Source organism: Oncorhynchus keta, chromosome 11 (genome assembly GCF_023373465.1).
Source record: "Oncorhynchus keta strain PuntledgeMale-10-30-2019 chromosome 11, Oket_V2, whole genome shotgun sequence".
Classification (NCBI taxonomy): Eukaryota; Metazoa; Chordata; class Actinopteri; order Salmoniformes; family Salmonidae; genus Oncorhynchus; species Oncorhynchus keta.
In genome coordinates, this window is record NC_068431.1 from 16,953,245 (window position 1) to 16,977,747 (window position 24,503).

A 24,503-nucleotide genomic window follows, 5' to 3' on the forward strand; every position below is an offset into this window, starting at 1 on the left:
TTCAGGATTGTCAGGGAGAGGACAGGATGTCAGGATTGTCAGGGAGAGAAGAGGAGGGGATGGAGGATGTCAGGATTATCAGGGAGAGAAGAGGAGGGGATGGAGGATGTCAGGATTGTAAAGGAAGAGGAAGGGATGGAGGATGTCAGGATTGTCAGGGAGAGAAGAGGAGGGGATAGAGGATGTCAGGATTGTAAAGGAAGAGGAGGGGATGGAGGATTTCAGGATTGTCAGGGAGAGGACAGGATGTCAGGATTGTCAGGGAGAGAAGAGGATGTCAAGATTGTCAGGGAGAGAAGAGGAGGGGATGGAGGATGTCAGGATTATCAGGGAGAGAAGAGGAGGGGATGGAGGATGTCAGGATTATCAGGGAGAGGGGAGGATGTCAGGATTGTCAGGGAGAGGAGAGGATGTCAGGGAGAGGAGAGGATGTCAGGATTGTCAGGGAGAGGAGAGGATGTCAGGATTGTCAGGGAGAGGAGAGGATGTCAGGATTGTCAGGGAGAGGAGAGGATGTCAGGGAGAGGAGAGGATGTCAGGATTGTCAGGGAGAGGAGAGGATGTCAGGATTGTCAGGGAGAGGATGTCAGGGAGAGGAGAGGATGTCAGGATTGTCAGGGAGAAGAGAGGATGTCAGGATTGTCAGGGAGAGGAGAGGATTGTCAGGGAGAGGAGAGGATGTCAGGATTGTCAGGGAGAGGAGAGGATGTCAGGGAGAGGAGAGGATGTCAGGATTGTCAGGGAGAGGAGAGGATGTCAGGATTGTCAGGGAGAGGAGAGGATGTCAGGGAGAGGAGAGGATGTCAGGATTGTCAGGGAGAGGAGAGGATGTCAGGATTGTCAGGGAGAGGAGAGGATGTCAGGGAGAGGAGAGGATGTCAGGATTGTCAGGGAGAGGAGAGGATGTCAGGGAGAGGAGAGGATGTCAGGAATGTCAGGCAGAGGAGAGAATGTCAGGAATGTCTGGATGTTAATAAGGCTGGGCGTGCTTCTACACCTGCATTGCTTGCTGTTTGGGATTTTAAGCTGGGTTTCTGTACAGCACTTTGAGATGTCAGCTGATGTAAGAAGGGCTTTATAAATACATTTGATTTAATTTGACATGAGGGGTGAGGCTTACAGAAAGTATTTTCAGAGTGAGGAATATGAATGTGGGGGAATGAATATCGGAGCCTGTCCGGAAGGGAAAGACACTTCAAGAGAGCACAGTACTGGGTCTAGAAATACTCAGCATGCAGAATGCCGTCTTTATCCTGATGGTCATATAGACTATATAAAGAAAACATGAAATTCAATCGATTCAGGAGAAGAACCGCTTACAATCTGTATTAAAGTCTGAACCACAGTGCCTGATAAGTATCTATACAAACTCTCTATAAACACTCCTCTGGTAACCCTATACATGTACGTGATGTGACCGTGATGTGTGTGTGTTGTATCCAGGTGAGTATAGGCTGTCCAGAGAAGATGGAGCCCATTACTAAGGTGTCCCACATTCCCGCCAGCCGCTGGGCCCTGTCCTGCAGCCTGTGTCGAGAACACACGGGCACCTGCATACAGGTGAGATATACATACACACTAGGGGCTAGGAATAGCCAGGGACCTCACAATACGATATCACGATACTTAACACTTTTTCATTTTAGTGTGCCAGTGCTCCTTCGGCTGTTAAAGATGCCCTGAAGGTGTGAAAATTAGTTCCTCATTAGCGGCACATATCGTCATATACTGTTCATATTAAAATACCAGTACGTTTGGCGTGAACACATAGGACTTAGAGAGATAGCAGGTGATGTTGCGCAGAAAGAATCAGCACGTCCCCTGATGTCAAGCTGTGCTCGTTTGACACCAAACAACTGAAACCGGTTGCACTAACTAACCACACGTGTTGAATCACTGTCTGACAAATTATGATTTCATGTTTTATTGGTGGATTATTTGATTCATGTACTAATAAGTTATGATGTAGCTCATCAATAATGTGTCCCTGTGGCTGCTTTAATTAGTGTACTATATAGGGAATATAGTGCCTTTTTGGATCTACACTAAGGATCTGGTACTCCCATAACGTTGGCATTAAGGTGATGAGGTCTAGTGAGTTTGCAGTAAAGCATCGGAGCATGTACAGTATCAGTATCCTCTATCCACCAGACAGACTGTCATATATTTGGACTGGAGAGAACTACTTCCATTTAATGTCTGGCGGCCAGACAATGCTAGTCAGTGTGGGGAGCTGCTATTGAGGGCATTACCAAGCTGCAGGCTGAAGAGTTGAGGAATAGTGATTTCCAGTTGTGGCTTCTCTCTCCTCGTCATGGCAGACAGAACCGGAGGGGCTCCAGATCCTCAGGAGAGACAGCTACTGAGATAAGTGGGATATTCTACTGTGATGGGGGGAGGGAGAGATGGTGAGAAAGAATACTTTGGAATGGGAAGAGGACTGAGTCGGAGCGAAGTGGGCTCCTCTCTGCCTATGTAGAGAGCGAAGGAAAGAGACAGATGTCACAAATGGCATCCTAATCCCTGCATAGTGCACTACATTGCGAGTTTGGCCTCTGTAGTGCACTATAAAGAGTACCATTTGGGACGCAGTCCTTGAGCATGCTCGTCATTGTCATCCCAGGCCCTTAGAAAATGTAGGCCTCTGATGGAATGGAAAACACTACTAGCCTCCCTTCCCTCCCTCATCCTTCCTTCCCCCATCCTTCCTCCCCCCATCCCTCCTCCTCCCCCATCCCTCCTTCCCCCATCCCTCCTTCACCCCATCCTTCCTCCCCCCATCCCTCCTTCACCCCCATCCTTCCTCCCCTATCCCTCCTCCTCTTCCATCCTTCCTCCCCCATCCCTCCTTCACCCCCATCCTTCCTCCCCCCATCCCTCCTTCACCCCCATCCTTCCTCCCCTATCCCTATCCCTCCTCCTCCCCATCCTTCACCCCATCCTTCCTTCCCCCATCCTTCCTCCCCCATCCCTCCTTCACCCCCATCCTTCCTCCCCCATCCCTCCTTCACCCCCATCCTTCCTCCCCTATCCCTCCTCCTCTTCCATCCTTCCTCCCCCATCCCTCCTTCACCCCCATCCTTCCTCCCCTATCCCTATCCCTCCTCCTCCCCCATCCTTCACCCCATCCTTCCTCCCCCATCCCTCCTTCACCCCCATCCTTCCTCCCCTATCCCTCCTTCACCCCCATCCTTCCTCCCCCATCCCTCCTTCACCCCCATCCCTCCTTCACCCCATCCTTCCTCCCCTATCCCTATCCCTCCTCCTCCCCCATCCTTCCTCCCCTATCCCTATCCCTCCTCCTCCCCATCCTTCCTCCCCATCCCTATCCCTCCTCCTCCCCCATCCTTCACCCCATCCTTCCTTCCCCCATCCTTCCTCCCCCCATCCCTCCTTCACCCCCATCCTTCCTCCCCCCATCCCTCCTTCACCCCCATCCTTCCTCCCCTATCACTCCTCCTCTTCCATCCTTCCTCCCCCATCCCTCCTTCACCCCCATCCTTCCTCCCCCATCCCTCCTTCACCCCCATCCTTCCTCCCCTATCCCTATCCCTCCTCCTCCCCCATCCTTCCTCCCCATCCCTATCCCTCCTCCTCCCCCATCCTTCACCCCATCCTTCCTTCCCCCATCCTTCCTCCCCCATCCCTCCTTCACCCCCATCCTTCCTCCCCCATCCCTCCTTCACCCCCATCCTTCCTCCCCTATCACTCCTCCTCTTCCATCCTTCCTCCCCCATCCCTCCTTCACCCCCATCCTTCCTCCCCCATCCCTCCTTCACCCCCATCCTTCCTCCCCTATCCCTATCCCTCCTCCTCCCCATCCCTCCTTCACCCCCATCCCTCCTTCACCCCCATCCTTCCTCCCCTATCCCTATCCCTCCTCCTCCCCCATCCTTCCTCCCCTATCCCTATCCCTCCTCCTCCCCATCCTTCACCCCATCCTTCCTCCCCATCCCTCCTTCACCCCCATCCTTCCTCCCCTATCCCTCCTTCACCCCCATCCTTCCTCCCCCATCCCTCCTTCACCCCCATCCCTCCTTCACCCCCATCCTTCCTCCCCTATCCCTCCTCCTCTTCCATCCTTCCTCCCCCATCCCCCATCCCTCCTTCACCCCCATCCTTCCTCCCCCATCCCTCCTTCACCCCCATCCTTCCTCCCCTATCCCTATCCCTCCTCCTCCCCCATCCTTCACCCCATCCTTCCTCCCCCATCCCTCCTTCACCCCCATCCTTCCTCCCCCCATCCCTCCTTCACCCCCATCCTTTCTCCCCCTATCCCTCCTTCACCCCCATCCTTCCTCCCCCATCCCTCCTTCACCCCCATCCTTCCTCCCCCATCCCTCCTTCACCCCCATCCTTCCTCCCCTATCCCTCCTCCTCCCCCATCCTTCACCCCATCCTTCCTCCCCCATCCCTCCTTCCCCCATCCCTCCTTCACCCCATCCTTCCTCCCCCATCCCTCCTTCACCCCCATCCTTCCTCCCCCCATCCCTCCTTCACCCCCATCCTTTCTCCCCCTATCCCTCCTTCACCCCCATCCTTCCTCCCCCATCCCTCCTTCACCCCCATCCTTCCTCCCCCATCCCTCCTTCACCCCCATCCTTCCTCCCCTATCCCTATCCCTCCTCCTCCCCCATCCTTCACCCCATCCTTCCTCCCCCATCCCTCCTTCCCCCATCCTTCCTTCACCCCATCCCTCCTTCACCCCCGTCCTTCCTCCCCTATCCCTCCTCCCCCCATCACGTCATGGGACCAGTCTGAGGTTTGAAATGGATAGGCCTGAGGAAAGGCAAGAACAGAGGTTTGATTTAGACTGGTTGTTATGAGGGAGGTACAGACAGATCAGGGTTTGTGACAATATGGGAACCAATGTTTGTTTTGACCGTGTTGCCAACAGGACAAGAGCGCCTGTCTGTCTGGGATAGACCAGACAGAGGCAGACAGTTAGAAGAAGTTTTCCAGAACAGACATTTCTCTGAACACATTCTTTGTCACGCACACTGTGGTGGCAGAGGAAGGAGTTGTGACAGTGTTGCTTAGCAATCAACACGTTTCTGTTTTTGTGAGGCAAACATCATCAGAGAAAAACTATTGTTGTGACTGTGTACCTTGTCATCTTTATGTGTTTAACAATTCTTAAGCCGTGTTGATGTGACTCGAATGTAAATATGTAACTCTCCTCCCTCCTTCCCCAGTGCTCCATGCCCTCATGTATTGTGGCCTTCCATGTGACCTGCTCGTTTGACCACGGCCTGGAGATGCGTACCATCCTGGCTGAGAACGACGAGGTGCGCTTCAAATCATACTGCCTGGAGCACAGCAGCACTACCGGCAACAGTAACCACGCTGCCGCTGTCGCCGGCAACAGTAACCACACCAACACCATGACTGGTAACAGTAACCACACCAACGGCGCCCACTGCGCTGGTGCCAGCAGTAAAACGGACTGGGCCGGACACGGCAACGAGCACAGAGCCAACGCCGGGCCGGAACACCACCAAGCGGCCAGCGAGCTGCCACCTGTGGAGCGTCCAGACCGGGACCAGATGGAGAGAGAGAAGGCCAGCCAGCGCAAACAGAAACTACAGGAGCTGGAGGACGAGTTCTACCGCCTGGTGGACCCCAAAGACGTGGCGGAGAGCCTGGGCCTGCCGGACGCCCACGTGGACTTCCTGTACCAGTTCTGGAAGCTGAGGAGGAAGTCCAACTTCAACCGTCCGCTGGTGACGCTGAAAAGAGACGAGGTAGATAACCTGGCTCAGCAGGAGCAGGACGTGCTGTACCGACGCCTCAAACTGTTCACACACCTACGCCAAGACCTAGAGAGGGTGAGTGGCTGGCTGGGCCGGGGAGTTTGTGTTAGTGTGTGGATTGATTGATTGATTGATGTTGTAATGATGTGTATGTGTGTTGCTCTGCCTGTTCATCCTGTATGGTTTACAAAATCCAGTCTGCCTGGGTCATCAATTGAGCAAACGATGAAAAGGCTTAATGGCTGAAGGATGTTTCAGTACTATGACTCATCCATATACAGTTGGGTCCTAGCTCTCCTCCTCTGAGAATCTGTCCGTCATGTAGCTTGACTGAGTCCAGGGGTATCCTGCATTATCCTGTTTCCTCAGGATGCCCCATGCAGAGTCCCCATAGAAAACAATCTGGGCTCCACCAGTTAAGGTACAGTATGTTGTGTGAATCAGAGTAGAGTGGAGGGAGGCAGGCAGCTAACCAGGTCCAAATGGCTGATTTAATTAACAGGTTGAAGATGGAGGCAGTCACACTCAGTAGTCCCCTGGGCCACACACACACACACTGCACCCACACCCTCTGTGGTAGAGCTCTGCTATTTGACCTGAGCCTGAACGGCCCCAACACTACATCGGGTTAGGGCTGGGTAGGGGCTGTTTTTTTCGTCAATAACTAGGCTACTGGTAGGCCTCGGGTATCACTAAATTGATCAGTAACATTTTAAAGCTGAGCCATTTGCTCGTGTTCTGCTGCACAGTACAGTCACATCTGACTAACATCATAACGTGGTGTCAGAAGTGCTTCAACCTCGTCAAATATAAGACAGGAGAGATTATTTCACAGAAAATAATGTTGCTTGAGTTTTGTCTGTGATGAAAAGTAGCTAACAGCTCACTGCTCTCTCCTTTCTTCGTTGAGCAGAGCAGCCTGAGCCGTTGCTATGGCTACTCACTGACTCAGAGACACCATGAGCAGAGTGCATGCAGAGCGAGCTGCCTGCACGCATAGAGCGAGTGACAGTTATTTCTGATTTTGGGTTTCAGGCAGGGCATTAAATTTCGCAGAAGCAATCGGGCCTGGGTAGGGTAGGGCCTGAATGTCGGGCCAGGGTAGGGTAGGGCCTGAATGTCGGGCCTCGGTAGGGTAGGGCCTGAATGTCGGGCCTCGGTAGGGTAGGGCCTGAATGTCGGGCCTGGGTAGGGCTAATAACCTCAAAGCGCAGATCGATGCATCTAGAGCTCCTCTTCCATTCGGGCCCTCCACTTAGCCACAGGGTCTTCAGGTTGAGTGATGCCTGTGTTTGTCACGTAGCCCTGCCGCTGTTAGACCGAAGGATGCATGTGTGGGCCCGGGCATTATCAGGTTATCACAGCTCAACATCTCAGCTCTCTATATGCTGTAATGCGTTGTTAACTGGCTATTTGAAATTCATTTCTATCCTCTTAACCTGAATCAGTGGAGGATTGTATTTCAGGGGTGCATCCCAAATAGAACCCTATTCCCTTATTCATACACTACTTTATAATGGGCCCAATGAACCTTGTTAAAAAAGTAGTGCACTATCAAGGGAATTTGTGATGCATACCTACTGCTGCTGAGTGACGCGCCAACCCCACCCACGTCTTCTGTCTCTATAAAATCGGCATTTCTGAGTGTACACTAACAAACAGTAGTGGATTGAGCTCGGCCTAGTAAATGTAGTGATCACAAGCTTCCAGAGATCTTCCCTCTGCACTACCTCTAGCGCCACCACTACCCCTGTCTAGCTGGTTGGGTGGCTGGGGTTGTGGTTGTGGTTAACGTAGGTAGCTTCCTCTATATCCCCTTACGGCCGTGTGCAGTAGGTCACCTGCTGGGTTGTAGAATCGCAGGGAAATTAACAGAAAATGGCAGGCAATGTTATGTGATCAGACTCAGGCCACCCTGACTACCCTGATTGTTTGAACAGTAGTGACTTGAGGGCTGCTGCAGGGTAGTTAATACACCCCTAGTTAATACACCCCTAGTTAATACACTAGTTCGAGTTGGGCAGGAAGTAGGAAGTGTTTAAGTAGAGCGGTTTTCTCCTTGTCTTCCCAGTGGCGTGGCACATGACAAGGAGCTCTTTTTAATTTGCCACGCTCACTGGTTTAATGAGCGGGGCGGCAGATAGACTAGTGGTTAGAGCGTTGGACTAGTAACCAGAAGGTTGCAAGATCGAATCCCTGAGCTGACAAGGTCAAAATCTGTTGTTCTGCCCCTGAACAAGGCAGTTAACCCACTGTTCCTAGGCTGTCATTGAAAATAAGAATTTGTTCTTAACTGACTTAAATAAAGATAAAATAAATGAGCCAGCCAGGGAGAGGTGAGAGGGAGCAGAGAAACTTCAGGGGCTGTGATTTCTGTATTTGCTGTGTGGATTAAACAGCCATGCTGCTGCTGAGTGGTCTTCCAGGTTCATTGATTCTGTAAGCCTAAGAATTTGAACATTCAGCGAATTTGAGCAGTCAAGGTGTCTTGATAATGAGCTGATTTAAATAGCAAGATTTCACTATAGGATCTCCTGATGTGGTAATTAGTCCACAGATTCAATCAAATGTGCCTCTGATAAGTTGCTCATTTTATTTGATCGCAGGTAAAAATGACAGCCCTGTAATGTGCTTATAGTGATGTCAATCAGATGTTTTCTACCCACAACATGGGATACCTTATGAAAGGGACTGCTCATTCGTTAGCAACATCCATAGCAACAAGAACAGTAGAAAAGTACATTGAAGTGAACAGTCATTTTTATAGATTGTGATGTCTGTCTCCAGTGATGTAGTTGTATTACCTTTCATTTGTACAGTATAGGCTTTCACCATACGATAGGCCCTGATGGCTCTAGGCCTATATAAGTGTGTGTGTGTGTGTGTGTGTGTGTGTGTGTGTGTGTGTGTGTGTGTGTGTGTGTGTGTGTGTGTGTGTGTGTGTGTGTGTGTGTGTGTGTGTGTGTGTGTGTGTGTGGTACTGTACTAATCTGTAGGCTAAGGTTGAACGGTATACTGAAACTTCTGTACTTTATAGCGTGAAGATCAAAGTACCTTCTCCACTTACTCATTCATTGCCAGAGCTGCATTGTTAGCTACACACTCATGCTGCATTATTCTTGGGCAATATACCATTTCTACCATATGCTGTGGTATTTCAAAATACCGACGGTATGATTTTCAATACCAATTTTGGTGGTGGGGTGTACCCCCGCCTCACAGTGGTTGAGGGGGTGCGTGCTACACCACTGCTTATAACTAACTATATGTTAACTATACAGTGCATTGGGAAAGTATTCAGATCCCTTGACCTTTTCCACATTGTTATCTTACAGCCTTATTCTAAAATTGATTAAATCATTTTTTTCCCTCATCAATCTACACACATTACCCCATAATGAAACAAATATATATTTTTTTTTTTTGCAAATGTATTTTAAAAAAAACGGACATATCATATTTACATAAGTATTTAGACCATTTACTCAGTACTTTGTTGAAGCACTTTTGGCAGCTATTACAGCCTTGAGTCTTCTTGGGTATGAAGCTACAAGCTTGGCACACCTGTATTTGGGGAGTTTCTCCCATTATTCTCTGCAGATCCCCTCAAGCTCTGCCAGGTCGGATGGGGAGCGTCGCTGAAAATATATTTTTCAGGTCTCTCCAGAGATGTTTGATCTGGTTCACCCAAGGACATTCAGAGACTTGTCCCGAAGCCACTCCTGCATTGTCTTGGCTGTGTGCTTATGGTCGTTGTTCTGTTGGAAGGTGAACCTTTGCCCTAGTCTGAGGTCCTGAGCGCTCTGGAGCAAGTTTTCATCAAAGATCTCTCTGTATTTTGCTCCGTTCATCTTTCCCTCGATCCTGACTAGTCTCCCAGTCCCTGCCGCTGAATTACATCCCCATAGTATGATGCTGCCACCACCATGTTTCACCATAGGGATGGTGCCAGGTTTTATCCAGATGTGGCACTTGGCATTCAGGCCAGAGAGTTCAATATGGTTTCATCAGACCAGAGAATCTTATTTCTCATGGTCTGAAAGTCTTTAGGTGCCTTTTGGCAAACTCCAAGGGGGCTGTCATATGCCTTTTACTGAGGAGTGGCTTCCATCTGGCCACTGTACCATTAAGGGCTGATTGGTGGGGTGCTACTGAGATGGTTGTTCTTCTGGAAGATTCTCCCATCTCCACAGATGAACTCTGGAGCTCCATCAGACAGACCATCAATTTCTTGGTCACCTCCCTGACCAAAACCATTCTCCCCGATTGCTCAGTTTGGCTGGGCGGCCAGCTCTGGGACGAGTCTTGGTGGTTCCAAACCGCTTCCCTTTAAGAATGATGGAGGCCGCTGTGTTCTTGGGGACCTTCGATGCTGCAGAAATGCCAAATCAAATTTGATTTGTCACATGTGTCGAATACAACAGGTGTAGTAGACCTTACCGTGAAATGCTTACTTACAAGCCCTTAACCAACAATGCAGTTCAAGAAATGGAGTTAAGAAAAATATTTACTAAATAAATATTAAACTAAAGTAATAAATAAAAAGTATCAGAATTAAATTACATAACAATAATGAGGCTATAATCAGACTTGGCTGCTCCTGTACCGCTTGCCGTGCGGTAGCAGAGAGAACAGTCTATGACTAGAATCTTTGACAATTTTTTGGGCCTTTCTCTGACACCGCCCTAGTATATACAGTATATCACAAAAGTGGGCCTTGGCAATCTTCTTATAGCTCAGGCCATCTTTATGTAGAGCAACAATGATTTTTTTCAGATCCTCAGAGTTATTTGTCATGAGGTGCCATGTTGAACTTCCAGTGACCAGTCAGTATGAGGGAGTGTGAGAGCGATGACACCAAATGTAACACACCTGCTCCCCATTCACACCTGAGACCTTGTAACACTAACGAGTCACATGACACCGGGGAGGGAAAATGGCTAATTGGGCCCAATTTGGACATTTTCACTTAGGGGTGTACTCACTTTTGTTGCCAGGGGTTATTTTGAGGGGACAGCAAATTATACAAGCTGTACACTCACTACTTTACATTGTAGCAAAGTGTCCTTTCTTCAGTGTTGTCACATGAAAAGATATACTCAAATATGTTTTTTAAATGTGAGGGGTGTACTCACTTTTGTGATATACTGTAGGTACGCACTACCCTCTGTTGTGCCTAATGGTTGGATAGCGAGCAGTTGCCATACCAAGCTGTGATGCAACCGGTCAGAATGCTGTCTGGTGCAGCTGTACAACTTTTTGAGGATCTGGGCACCCATGCCAAATCTTTTCAGTCTGCTGAGGGGGAAATGTGTTGTCGTGCCCTCTTCACAACTGTCTTTGAATGTTCGGAACATGATAGTTTGTTGGTGATGTGGACACCAAGGAACTTTAAACTCTCGACCCGCTCCACTACAGCCCAGTCGATATTAATGGGGGCCTGTTCGGCCCTCCTTTTCCAGTAGTTCTCGATCATCTCCTTGGTCTTGCTCACATTGAGGAAGAGGTTTTTGTCCTGGCACCACACAGTAAGGTCTCTGACCTCCTCCCTATAGGCTGTCTCATCGTTGTCTGTGATCAGGTCTACCACTTGTGTCATCAGCAAACTTAATGATGGTGTTGGAGTTGTGCCTGGCCACACAGTCATGGGTGAACAGGGAGTACAGGAGGAGACTAAGCACGCACCCTGAGGGGCCCCGATTTTGAGGATCAGCGTGGCAGATGTGTTGTCGCCTACCCTTACTACCTTGGGGTGGCCCATCAGGAAGTCCAAGATCCAGCCAGCTCTACATTATCTATGTCGTTCTGCTACGACTCTGTGAAACGTAAGATATTACAGTTTTTAATGTCCTGTTGGTAGTATGGTCTCGACCGTAGATCAGCGAGTTGACCTTCTCCCTCTATATCTCCGCCTTTTCTTCACGGAAATGACAGGGATTTGGGACTGGTCTCTGGAGAGCAGTATATCCTTCACGTCAGACTCATTAAAGAAAAAATCTTTGTTCAGTTCGAGGTGAGTAAACAATGTTCTGATGTCCAGAAGCTCTTTTCGGTCATAAGAGACGGTAGCAGCAACTTTATGTACAGAAGAAGTTACAAACAATGCCATTTAAAAAAAAATAAACAGCACAGTTGGTTAGGAGCCCATAAAAATGTCAGCCATCCCCTCCGGTGCCAATGTCATTACCTCGACACAATCCTGTCTCGGAGCTCTACGGACATTTCCTTCGACCTCATGGCTTGGTTTGTGCTCTGACATACACTGTCAACTAATTTATACAGACAGGTGTGTGCTTTTCCAAATCATGTCCAATCAATTGAGTTTACCACCTGTGGACTCCAATCAAGTTGTAGAAACATCTTAAGGCTGATCAATGGAAACAGGATGCACCTGAGCTCAATTTCGAGTCTCATAGCAAAGGGTCTGAATACATGTAAATAATACATTTGCAAACATTTCTAAAAGCCTGTTTTCGCTTTGTCATCATGGGATATTGTGTGTAGATTGATGAGGGAAAAAAGGTAATTTAATACATTTTAAAATAAGGCTGTAACGTAACAAAATGTGGAAAAAGTCAAATGGGTTTGAATACTTTCCGAATGCACTGTAACTATAAGAACTCTAAGATGTGTCAAATAAAGGAATGATAAATGATGGCTATATGTTAAGATCAAACTTCTTGTTTACAGCAGATACATTACTTCCCTTCCTGGTCCAAGGTCTCTGTTGTTTAAATTGTTTTGGGCGTTAAAAAAAAGTGGATTACATTTTTTTTTTAAATAGTGCCCCTTGTGTGCACTTCTGGTAATACTGTATTCCACAGTATGATACAGAAACACTATGACAATATAACAATCTGGATACAACCCAACCCTACGCTGCACAGAAGTTAACACACTTGAATAATGCAACACGGCATGTAAAAATGTTGAAGCTGTTCATTACTGTTCACAAAACAATGTCCATACAGGCTACAACACTTTTAAAGACGATACCGGTAGCTTTCAGCTTTAATTTTAGGCTAGCTGTCTTTGCTAGCTTACAGCTGAATTCACTGACCAAGTACTTTGTTTGTGATAATGTGCAAACCGTAATGCAAAATATGCTGATTGTCACCAAAAACGGTCACTTCTTCATCTCCCGCGCCTCCCGTCTAGGTTCCACTACATTCCATAGTCAGATTCCACAGCCACGCTCTGCCTTGCTAATGACGGCATTGCTTTCCTGAAAGAAAGAGCACACTTTAAAAAAAAAAGAAGATTGCTTCTTCTATACAATTGTTGCTGATCAGTACTATAAAATATGTTCTCCTAGCAGTTGCCAATAATATAAGTCCTAAATGGAAGGGATTGTTTGTCATCTGTAGCTCCATGAATTAATTATACATGACTGTTTATAAAATATTGACATAAAAATGTTGACATGTATTGATATTGAACTCTAAAGATGCCCAACGATTGCACAGAGCAGAAGCTGAGTTTATCTGTTTGAACTTTGGCTATTATGGATTTCTTATTGTGATATTGAGTAAATCAAATCAAATCAAATTTATTTATATAGCCCTTCGTACATCAGCTGATATCTCAAAGTGCTGTACAGAAACCCAGCCTAAAACCCCAAACAGCAAGCAATGCCGGTGTAGAAGCACGGTGGCTAGAAAAAACTCCCTAGAAAGGCCAAAACCTAGGAAGAAACCTAGAGAGGAACCAGACTATGTGGGGTGGCCAGTCCTCTTCTGGCTGTGCCGGGTGGAGATTATAACTGAACATGGCCAAGATGTTCAAATGTTCATAAATTATCAGCATGGTCGAATAATAATAAGGCAGAACAGTTGAAACTGGAGCAGCAGCATGGTCAGGTGGAATGGGGACAGCAAGGACTCATCATGTCAGGTAGTCCTGGGGCACGGTCCTAGGGCTCAGGTCAGTTGAAACTGGAGCAGCAGCACGGCCAGGTGGACTGGGGACAGCAAGGAGTCATCATGTCAGGTAGTCCTGGGGCATGGTCCTAGGGCTCAGGTCCTCCGAGAGAGAGGAAGAAAGAGAGAAGGAGAGAATTAGAGAACGCACACTTAGATTCACACAGGACACCGAATAGGACAGGAGAAGTACTCCAGATATAACAAACTGACCCTAGCCCCCCGACACATAAACTACTGCAGCATAAATACTGGAGGCTGAGACAGGAGGGGTCAGGAGACACTGTGGCCCCATCTGAGGACACCCCCGGACAGGGCCAAACAGGAAGGATATAACCCCACCCACTTTGCCAAAGCACAGCCCCCACACCACTAGAGGGATATCTTCAACCACCAACTTACCATCCTGAGACAAGGCTGAGTATAGCGATGGTATCGTGATGGTATCGAGTATCATGATACTAAACCTGGTATCGGTATGGAAATACAACACTACTATAGGCTGAATGCATTGATGGGCCTGGATTACCACCTATCGCTTATCTCTCGCTCTATCTTAGGGCTGGGCGATGTGGCCAAAATATTATGTCATGGTATTTCTCAAATTATTTTGAACCGCTTGGGTGAACTTTTGGAATCATGGAAATAGAATGTTTATTATAATTCTATAGTTAGATTATAAATAATAGTGGGCACTTTGAATACAGTGTTGTGTGACATGACAACGAATGAAAATTCCATGGATGAGTTATTGTGACAGGGTAGGAACCAAAGTGATGGTCAGTGTTTCCTAGGGGACCCTATACTTTTTGGCTTTGTTCATATAGCCAACATATTCATGCTTCGCCTATTCCTCTTCGATTTAGAAGATACTGTTGTACAAACAACATGCTGATTTAGGCCTCCACCAGTACTGATATCAGGCTGTAGTAGCTAGCTACTTTTGCTCTGACTCAGTACTTTTATTAGCTAGTTAGCTAGCCAGCTAGCCACCTAACTAGCGATGAGCATTAGTGGTTAACATGATTTAGCTTAACTTACTAAGAAAATCCGAACTAGCTGTTTGCAGATGTAAGAAGCACAAACTAATATTGTAATTATAGAACGCTTGTGGATTTATATTAAGATCAAAGTGGAAACAACATCGTTGTCATCAACATTGTTGCATGTGATGCATTGAGCATGTAGACTGAACGAAAGTGTCTAGTGTAAGGTGACCAGATTTCTGAAATGAAAACCAGGGACATTTCCAGTTCGGTGGTCAATATATCATTAAAATATCCAATGTTATTATGTATGAAATGAAAAAGGGGGACAATTCCGGGTTCATGTATTTAGTCTAACAGGCCCACTGTGATAGAAAAAACAACTATATTACAGAAACACTACAGACAAGACAGAACTGTCCGATCTTAACAGCCATTCAGTGGTCCTGGTAGTCTGGGTAGACTAAGAGCAGAAGAGAACATGAGCAAAACTGAAAAAACAGACAATAGTATACGTGAAATACTTAACATAATAAAGACATAAGATGCTGATGAGATTGGTAACTACATAATATACTTATACCAACCTAATCTGTATATTTCTCAGAAGAATGTATTTTCTTCAGGATTGCTCTGTCTTTGGCCAGCTTCTCCATGAACTCCTGGCAGGGGAGGTTTAAGTTTGTCTTCACAATAAACATGGCCTTGATGGTAGGAACAGTGAACCTATTTCTTGCTGCTGTCCATATATCATTCATTTGGGAGAACACTCTCTCGACTGGTGCATTACTTCCAGGTAAGCACATGACAGCAGATGCTAATCTAGCCAGGTTAGAGTGTGGGATGTCGTTCTCTTTGAAGTGGGTAACCACCATGCTCCATCTCTGACTGAGCGGTGTCTCAGATGTTTTCCATTCTTCAAGCGATCCCCCCTTTAGGAACTCTTGCAGGCCAGTAACCTCATCAAACAATGCATCCTCATTGATGGTCACATTGGGGCGTTTTCCCTGCAGTGTGGCTGCTGCCTTCTGGAGCTCTTCACGCAGAGGTTGCCTTCTTAAAAGGAGACCATGTAAATCTTTTAGATTATCTGTGTGCTTTCCCCATGCTTGCAAGTAGTTCACAGCCGTAGTGAAGAATGATTGGGATGTTTTGAGAAAGCTGCCTTTAGACATGTCTCCATTGTCCTCCAGCTCTTTCAGAAGTCCTCTGACCAAAACTGGAATGAAGTTGTCATCGGTCAATTTTGCAGTCAATTTTGCCTCAATGTTTCTCAGAATTGCAGCGGACTCCACAGCACAGTGGTCCTGGCCTCCAAGCATCTTGATCGTGTCACTGAATACGGTCAAGTTTCCATGGACAAAGGCCAGCCAAAGTTCAGTCAGTGGATCTTCGAACATTGTTCGCAGGACAACAGGGCATTTTTCTTCAGAAATAAAAAAGGATTTCAATGACACATTTTCAGCACTCTTTCTAGAGCAGGGTGCATGGACATTCAGCGTACATTGCTGTGTCCTAAAATGTTATGGTACTCCTGGCCAACCAACTCACAAAAGCCCTTCAGTCTTTCTACTCTGACGGTAAAAAATATGAACATATTCCAAATATCTTTGTGAGCAGGTACTCAACATGATATCCAAAGCTGTTCTGGCCATGTTATGAATGACGTGGGCAGGACAACCTCAGCCAATCACCTCCCACTGCAGAGCATTTGTAACTTTGGTATGGACATTGACCCTCCCCAGCCTATTCAGTCCTCCAAAGTTTGTATTTGTTGTCGGCGGTGAATGTTTTCCAGGTTACATTTTTGGATGACCACCAGGACCTCGGTTGCAATTTTCTCTGCTGTTTCTCCATTCAATTCAACAAAATCAAGCAGTTTTGTTTCCACAGATGTGCTGTCATCATATATCTTACAATAAATATCTGACTACTATTGGCAGCAGCTTTACATGTCCATGATTGGACACATCAGTGCACAGGGACACAAATTCAACCTGGTCTAGGTCCTAGCACATGTAATTTTGTCCTAGCACATGTAAACTTTGGCTCATAAAGCTTCCGTGTCAGTTGTGCTGTACAGTCCATAGATCTGTAACTATGATTGTGTCGCATAGTGTGCTATGCAAAGACACCCTCCTGCACAGCTAAACCATATTCTTCTTGGGAAGGCTCTACCTTCTTGAAGAATGTGGTGACAGAGGGCAAACCAACACGGCCAATCAGAGAGGCTTAATGCTTTTTCGTCTGCTGATGTTCTACCACTGCTGTTCTTCTCCGGCTGCCAATTGAAAGAGAGGCATTACAAAGGGTGCAGTGAACCATTCTATCGTCTTGACCTGAGCGTATAAATGGAAATTCTCTCATGTTTTTCATAGTGCATTTCCGTTTCTTGGAAAGAGTCATTGTATCTCATCTGTCTGCTCTTCTTCACTCTCCTTGTGTCACTCTTCTTATTCTCAACTTTTTCTTCTCCTCTTTTCTTCACTCGTCTTCCTTTCCTTCTCTTCACCTTTCCACCTCACTCTTCTACACTCTCCTTGCTTCACTCTTTTTACTCCCTTAATGTTTCCTTCTCCTTCCTCTCCAATCTGTAATAATAAATAATACACTATTAGATCAAATACTTTGGTTAACAGATTCCCATTGCTTGCCCCATTTCTGTATTTTATCTCAAAAACATTGTTTGGAATAATACATTGACAGGCTCTGTAATCACCTCTTTACCTTTCCTCCTCTGTCTCCTTCACTCTTCTTCCTATCCAGTCTTCCTCCTCTCCTCTTTACCTTTCCTCCTCTGTCTCCGTCACTCTTCTTTCTATCCAGTCTTCCTCCTCACCTCTTTACCTTTCCTCCTCTGTCTCCTTCACTCTTCTTCCTATCCAGTCTTCCTCCTCACCTCTTTACCTTTCCTCCTCTGTTTCCTTCACTCTTCTTCCTATCCAGTCTTCCTCCTCTCCTCTTTACCTTTCCTCCTCTGTCTCCTTCACTCTTCTTCCTATCCAGTCTTCCTCCTCTCCTCTTTACCTTTCCTCCTCTGTCTCCTTCACTCTTCTTCCTATCCAGTCTTCCTCCTCTCCTCTTTACCTTTCCTCCTCTGTCTCCTTCACTCTTCTTCCTATCCAGTCTTCCTCCTCACCTCTTTACCTTTCCTCCTCTGTCTCCGCCACTCTTCTTCCTATCCAGTCTTCCTCCTCTCCTCTTTACCTTTCCTCCTCTGTCTCCTTCACTCTTCTTCCTATCCAGTCTTCCTCCTCTCCTCTTTACCTTTCCTCCTCTGTCTCCGTCACTCTTCTTTCTATCCAGTCTTCCTCCTCACCTCTTTACCTTTCCTCCTCTGTTTCCTTCACTCTTCTTCCTATCCAGTCTTCCTCCTCTCCTCTTTACCTTTCCTCCTCTGTCTCCTTCACTCTTCTTCCTATCCAGTCTTCCTCCTCTCCTCTTTACCTTTCCTCCTCTGTCTCCTTCACTCTTCTTCCTATCCAGTCTTCCTCCTCTCCTCTTTACCTTTCCTCCTCTGTCTCCTTCACTCTTCTTCCTATCCAGTCTTCCTCCTCTCCTCTTTACCTTTCCTCCTCTGTCTCCTTCACTCTTCTTCCTATCCAGTCTTCCTCCTCTCCTCTTTACCTTTCCTCCTCTGTCTCCTTCACTCTTCTTCCTATCCAGTCTTCCTCCTCTCCTCTTTACCTTTCCTCCTCTGTCTCCTTCACTCTTCTTCCTATCCAGTCTTCCTCCTCTCCTCTTTACCTTTCCTCCTCTGTCTCCTTCACTCTTCTTCCTATCCAGTCTTCCTCCTCTCCTCTTTACCTTTCCTCCTCTGTCTCCTTCACTCTTCTTCCTATCCAGTCTTCCTCCTCTCCTCTTTACCTTTCCTCCTCTGTCTCCTTCACTCTTCTTCCTATCCAGTCTTCCTCCTCACCTCTTTACCTTTCCTCCTCTGTCTCCTTCACTCTTCTTCCTATCCAGTCTTCCTCCTCTCCTCTTTACCTTTCCTCCTCTGTTTCCTTCAATCTTCTTCCTATCCAGTCTTCCTCCTCACCTCTTTACCTTTCCTCCTCTGTCTCCGTCACTCTTCTTCCTATCCAGTCTTCCTCCTCACCTCTTTACCTTTCCTCCTCTGTTTCCTTCAATCTTCTTCCTATCCATTCTTCCTCCTCACCTCTTTACCTTTCCTCCTCTGTTTCCTTCACTCTTCTTCCTATCCAGTCTTCCTCCTCACCTCTTTACCTTTCCTCCTCTGTTTCCTTCACTCTTCTTCCTATCCAGTCTTCCTCCTCTCCTTCCTCTCCACTGATAATGTTATCCATGAACATTTCTAACTATATTTTCACGCTACTTATTATAATGCCAAACCATTCAAATTGTAATCTACAAAGATATTCTCAGAATTAATTGTGCATTAATTTAATACAATCATATTTTCAAAATAAGTAGCTAGCTAACTTAGTCTACATAGATAACGTTAGCTAGCATAACCTATTTAAAACCTTATAGAGCAGATTATCTATATAATAAATTGTGACATTATAACATCACTAGCTAGTATCCCAAACGATTCTAACTTACCTGGCTCGAAAATACGTTTGTGGTGATGTTGTGGATTCACCTGACACTTGTTAGCTTCTGGCTGAGTTTTCCACAGCAGCTTTCTCTAAAACTATCGCTAGCAAGTAGTTAGTAGAAGAAGATATTTCACTTTGCGGTCTGTTTTTAACACACAGTTAAAAACGGGGACAGCTCCAGCCGGGGACAGGCCACCAGAAACAGGGACTGCCCCTGGAAAAGGGGACGTCTGGTCACCCTAAACTATTGTTATTTACTGCTGCTCCTTAATTATTTGTTTTTCTTCTATTTTATTTTTTGGGGGGTATTTTCTAAAATGTGTTGTTGGTTAAGGGCTCGTAAAGTAAGCATTTCACTGTTGTATTTGGCGCATGTGTCAAATACAATTTGATTTTTGATTTGATTTACTAGAAAAATATTTTTAACCTTTGACTGAGTATCACAGAGGGAAGATATTGAAGACAGTTTCTGGTGGTACGGTAGGCATCTCTCTTTCTGCTGCCCGCTTGTCCATGGATGAGGATCTTCTTTTTGAAGGAGACTGGCACGTTCCAATCATCTCTGATTTAATGGCAAATTGAAAAATCCCTACATCTTCCAACCCCAGCCCTCTCTTCTCCCCCCCCACCTCAGTTAGTCGTCCAGGGAGCCTCTGCGGACATATGATTCCGGTCTAATGTTGGGACGGATTATCTCTCCCTCTCCTTTGAAGTGCTCTGATAGGAAGGAATCACACTGCGCTGTCCCTAATGCACTGTTGAGCTTTCGCCACTGCTCCCCACCCAGCCCCTCACTCTCCTTCCCTCACCCCTCCTGAAACCTCCGCCCCTATCCCTGCCCTCACCCCCCGACATCCCATCACCCCCATCCCTCCTCCAATCGTGTTTGCCTATGTCGGAGAAATGTGTGGCACGGTGATTGGGTATCGTGGGTAGAGGATCGTTGCTGTTGTTTTTTGCGTCAGAGAGCAGGATAGGCTAGTGCTAGGGCTACGTGTCCGTGTGTGTGGCTGGAGAGGTGAAGTGGTGCGTGAGGGGGTGTGGAGGGAGCTGAGCCCGAAGCTGAGTGAGTGTCCAGGCAGGGCTGTAGCTGGTGTTCCAGTTGATTAGCTGTGCTGCTGACTAAGAGAGAGGATTTAGCAGGATTACCCCACCGCACAGAGCGGGACATGGAAAGGTAGGAGAAGGAGAAGGTTGTGAGAGGGAGGAAGAGATGGAGAGAGCAGGGTGGGGGGGTATCATGTAGAGCAGACATCGGCAACAGAGCGGGACATGGAAAGGTAGGAGAAGGAGAAGGTTGTGAGAGGGAGGAAGAGATGGAGAGAGCAGGGTGGGGGGGTATCATGTAGAGCAGACATCGGCAACAGAGCGGGACATGGAAAGGTAGGAGAAGGAGAAGGTTGTGAGAGGGAGGAAGAGATGGAGAGAGCAGGGTGGGGGTATCATGTAGAGCAGACATCGGCAACAGAGCGGGACATGGAAAGGTAGGAGAAGGAGAAGGTTGTGAGAGGGAGGAAGAGATGGAGAGAGCAGGGTGGGGGGGTATCATGTAGAGCAGACATCGGCAACAGAGCGGGACATGGAAAGGTAGGAGAAGGAGAAGGTTGTGAGAGGGAGGAAGAGATGGAGAGAGCAGGGTGGGGGGGTATCATGTAGAGCAGACATCGGCAACAGAGCGGGACATGGAAAGGTAGGAGAAGGAGAAGGTTGTGAGAGGGAGGAAGAGATGGAGAGAGCAGGGTGGGGGGGTATCATGTAGAGCAGACATCGGCAACAGAGCGGGACATGGAAAGGTAGGAGAAGGAGAAGGTTGTGAGAGGGAGGAAGAGATGGAGAGAGCAGGGTGGGGGGGTATCATGTAGAGCAGACATCGGCAACAGAGCGGGACGTGGAAAGGTAGGAGAAGGAGAAGGTTGTGAGAGGGAGGAAGAGATGGAGAGAGCAGGGTGGGGGGGTATCATGTAGAGCAGACATCGGCAACAGAGCGGGACGTGGAAAGGTAGGAGAAGGTTGTGAGAGGGAGGAAGAGATGGAGAGAGCAGGGTGGGGGGGTATCATGTAGAGCAGACATCGGCAACAGAGCGGGACGTGGAAAGGTAGGAGAAGGAGAAGGTTGTGAGAGGGAGGAAGAGATGGAGAGAGCAGGGTGGGGGGGTATCATGTAGAGCAGACATCGGCAACAGAGCGGGACGTGGAAAGGTAGGAGAAGGAGAAGGTTGTGAGAGGGAGGAAGAGATGGAGAGAGCAGGGTGGGGGGGTATCATGTAGAGCAGACATCGGCAACAGAGCGGGACATGGAAAGGTAGGAGAAGGAGAAGGTTGTGAGAGGGAGGAAGAGATGGAGAGAGCAGGGTGGGGGGGTATCATGTAGAGCAGACATCGGCAACAGGCGCCCCGCATATGTTTCATTTATGGAATCAAAGTATTCCCACAAATACAAAAGGAGGAATATGTGATCGTCTCAATGTAATCAAGGTATGAAATTATTGGTATTTTAAAATACAATCTATATCTATATTTTTGGGCTTATTTGTGGTCGATTTGCACTGTACAAATGATTTGAATTATGTTCCGGCCCCCTGACCATCCCGCGGCTGAATCTAGGTACCTACCCATGTCCGAGAGCATCTGGTCATTCCGGTAATGGCATGGGTCTACTCAAGTGGAGATTTTCTCTTTTCTCCCTCACTCACCTGTCCATCTCCTCATTTGAATTCCATGCTGTAACTGTCACTTGTCCTCTCAAGCTTAACATTATTGTCATATATTGCCCACCAGGTGCCCTTGGAGAGTTCCTCAATTTGCTTGACACCTTAATAAGCTCATTTCCTGACGATGGCTCACCGATCTTTGTACTTGGCGACTTTAACCTCCCGACGTTTGCCTTTGATTCATTTCTTTCCAACTCTCTCTTTCCCCTCCTTGCCTCTTTTGATCTCACCCTTTCCCAGTCCCCTCCAACTCAGCCCAGTTCAACCCCCCTCCAGGTCTCTGATCACAACTTTGTTTCCTTTTCTGTCTCCCTCTCCTCCAACCCTAACCACTCAGCCCCTACCCAGATGGTCATGCGCCATCGCAATCGTCGCTCTCTCTCTCCCACTCCTCTCTCCTCTTCTATCCTATCATCTCTCCCTTCTGCTAAATCTTTCTCCTTCCTGTCTCTTTGACACTACTCTGCTCCCTTTCCGCATCCAACAGCAACTCGCTTTTGGCTGGTCTTGCACTGACCCCTTTCCTCCCGGCAGGCTCGTCACTCCTACTCCGTGGCTGAGTGACTCATTGTGAGCTTACAGAACAGGGCTGCGGGCAGCTGAAGGGAAATGTAGGAAAACTAAACATCCAGAGGACCTATCATCCTTTCACTTTCTCCTCTCTACTGTCTCTTCCTCTGTGTCCGCTGCTAAGCCACTTTCTACCATGCTACATTTCAAGATTCTGTCTCTAACTCTATCTTCTCCTCCCTCCTTAAACCTCCAGCCCCTCCCTTCTCCCTCTCGGCAGACAACTTTGTCAACCACTTTGTAAAAAAAGGTTGACAACATCGGCAACTTAGAGTCCACTGGTCTCGCTCACACAGAACTACCCTACGCCTTGACCTCTTTCTCCCCTCTCTCTCCAGACGACATCCTGCGACTAGTGAGGTCTGGCCTCCCAACAACCTGCCTGCTCAACCCCATCCCCTCCAGACCATCTTTGGAGACCTTCTCTCATTCCTCATCAACTCATCCCTGACCACTGGCTGTGTTCCATCCTCATCAACTCATCCCTGACCACTGGCTGTGTTCCATCCTTATCAACTCATCCCTGGCCACTGGCTGTGTTCCATCCTCATCAACTCATCCCTGACCACTGGCTGTGTTCCATCCTTATCAACTCATCCCTGGCCACTGGCTGTGTTCCATCCTCATCAACTCATCCCTGGCCACTGGCTGCGTTCCATCCTCATCAACTCATCCCTGGCCACTGGCTGCGTCCCCTCCAACACTCAACTCATCTGATGTCAAAAACTACAGACCTGTATCACTTCGCTCTTTTCTTTCCATAACACTTGAACGTGATGTCTCTGATAAAATGTCTCGTTATTACGCCCAGAACAATCTTCTTCACCTTAACCAGTCAGGCTTCAAAACGGGTCACTCAACCAGACTGCTCTTCTCTGTGTCTCAGAGGCTCTCCACACTGCCAAAGCTGACTCTCTCTCCTCTGTTCTCATCCTCATAGATCTATCTGCTGCCTTCAACACTGTGAACCATCATATGGTGGTTCCTCTACACCCTTTCAGGGCGTCTCAGTCTATGCGTACTCTGGATTACATCCGAACCGGCATGCCGCTCCTACTTGGAGAGGATCTGTGTCTGCACCACATACTCGTACTACTGGTGTCCCCCAGGGTTTGGTTCTAGGCCTTCTCCTCTTCTCTCTATACACCAAGTCACTAGGCTCCGTCATATCCTCACATGGTCTCTTCTATCATTGCTATGCGGATGACACTCAACTACTTTTCTCCTTCCCCCCTTCTGACACCCAGGTAGCGACACGCTTCTCTGCGTGCCTGGCAAATATTTCAACTTTAATGTCGGCCAACCACCTCAAGCTCAACCTCGACAAGACAGAACTGCTCTTCCTCTCGCGGTAGGCCTGCCCACTCAGAGAACTAATCCAGGCACTTGTCCTCTCCCGTCTGCACTACTGCAACCCGCTGTTAGCTGGGCCCTTGCAACTCATCCAGAATGCTGCAGCCAACCTGGTTTTCAACCTTCCTAAGTTCTCTCATATCACCCCGCTCCTCTGCACACTCCACTGGCTTCCAGTTGAAGCTGGCATCCACAACAAGACCATGATGCTTATCTACGAAAAAGCAAGAGGAACTGCCCCTCCCTACCTTCAGGCTATGCTCATACCATACACCCCAACCCTAGCTCTCCGTTCTGCCACCTTGGGTCTCTTTGCCCTCCCACCCTTACAGGAGGGAAGCTCCCGCTCAGCCCAGTCGAAGCTGTTCTCTGTCCTCCCACCCTTACAGGAGGGAAGCTCCTGCTCAGCCCAGTCCAAGCTGTTCTCTGTCCTCCCACCCTTACAGGAGGGCAGCTCCCGCTCAGCCCAGTCCAAGCTGTTCTCTGTCCTCCCATCCTTACAGGAGGGCAGCTCCCGCTCAGCCCAGTCCAAGCTGTTCTCTGTCCTCCCACCCTTATAGGAGGGCAGCTCCCGCTCAGCCCAGTCCAAGCTGTTCTCTGTCCTCCCATCCTTACAGGAGGGCAGCTCCCGCTCAGCCCAGTCCAAGCT

At 47.9% G+C, this 24,503-nt stretch overlaps 1 protein-coding gene and 1 long non-coding RNA gene across 8 annotated transcripts in view; one reads left to right on the forward strand and one right to left on the reverse strand.

The window, feature by feature from the left end:
• The window catches only part of LOC118389833 (protein Jade-1-like), a 285,673-nt gene that overhangs the window by 142,213 nt on the left and 118,957 nt on the right, over positions 1-24,503 (forward strand). For all 4 annotated transcript variants that reach the window (XM_052529609.1, XM_052529610.1, XM_052529611.1 and 1 more), the window contains 2 exons: positions 1,444-1,560; positions 5,196-5,828. In XM_052529609.1, the coding sequence (XP_052385569.1) occupies positions 1,444-1,560; positions 5,196-5,828 (750 nt within the window). The remainder of the gene's footprint in view (positions 1-1,443; positions 1,561-5,195; positions 5,829-24,503) is intronic.
• Positions 17,122-19,206, reverse strand: LOC127933098 (uncharacterized). Of its 4 annotated transcripts, none has more exons than XR_008147390.1 (4): positions 18,818-19,206; positions 18,646-18,697; positions 18,046-18,585; positions 17,122-17,745 (listed from the first exon to the last, which is right to left on the reverse strand). It is a non-coding gene; the product is annotated as an uncharacterized LOC127933098 (long non-coding RNA). The 4 variants fall into 4 exon arrangements; XR_008147389.1 differs by having other exon boundaries at positions 17,866-18,585; XR_008147391.1 differs by having other exon boundaries at positions 17,122-17,445; positions 17,626-18,585.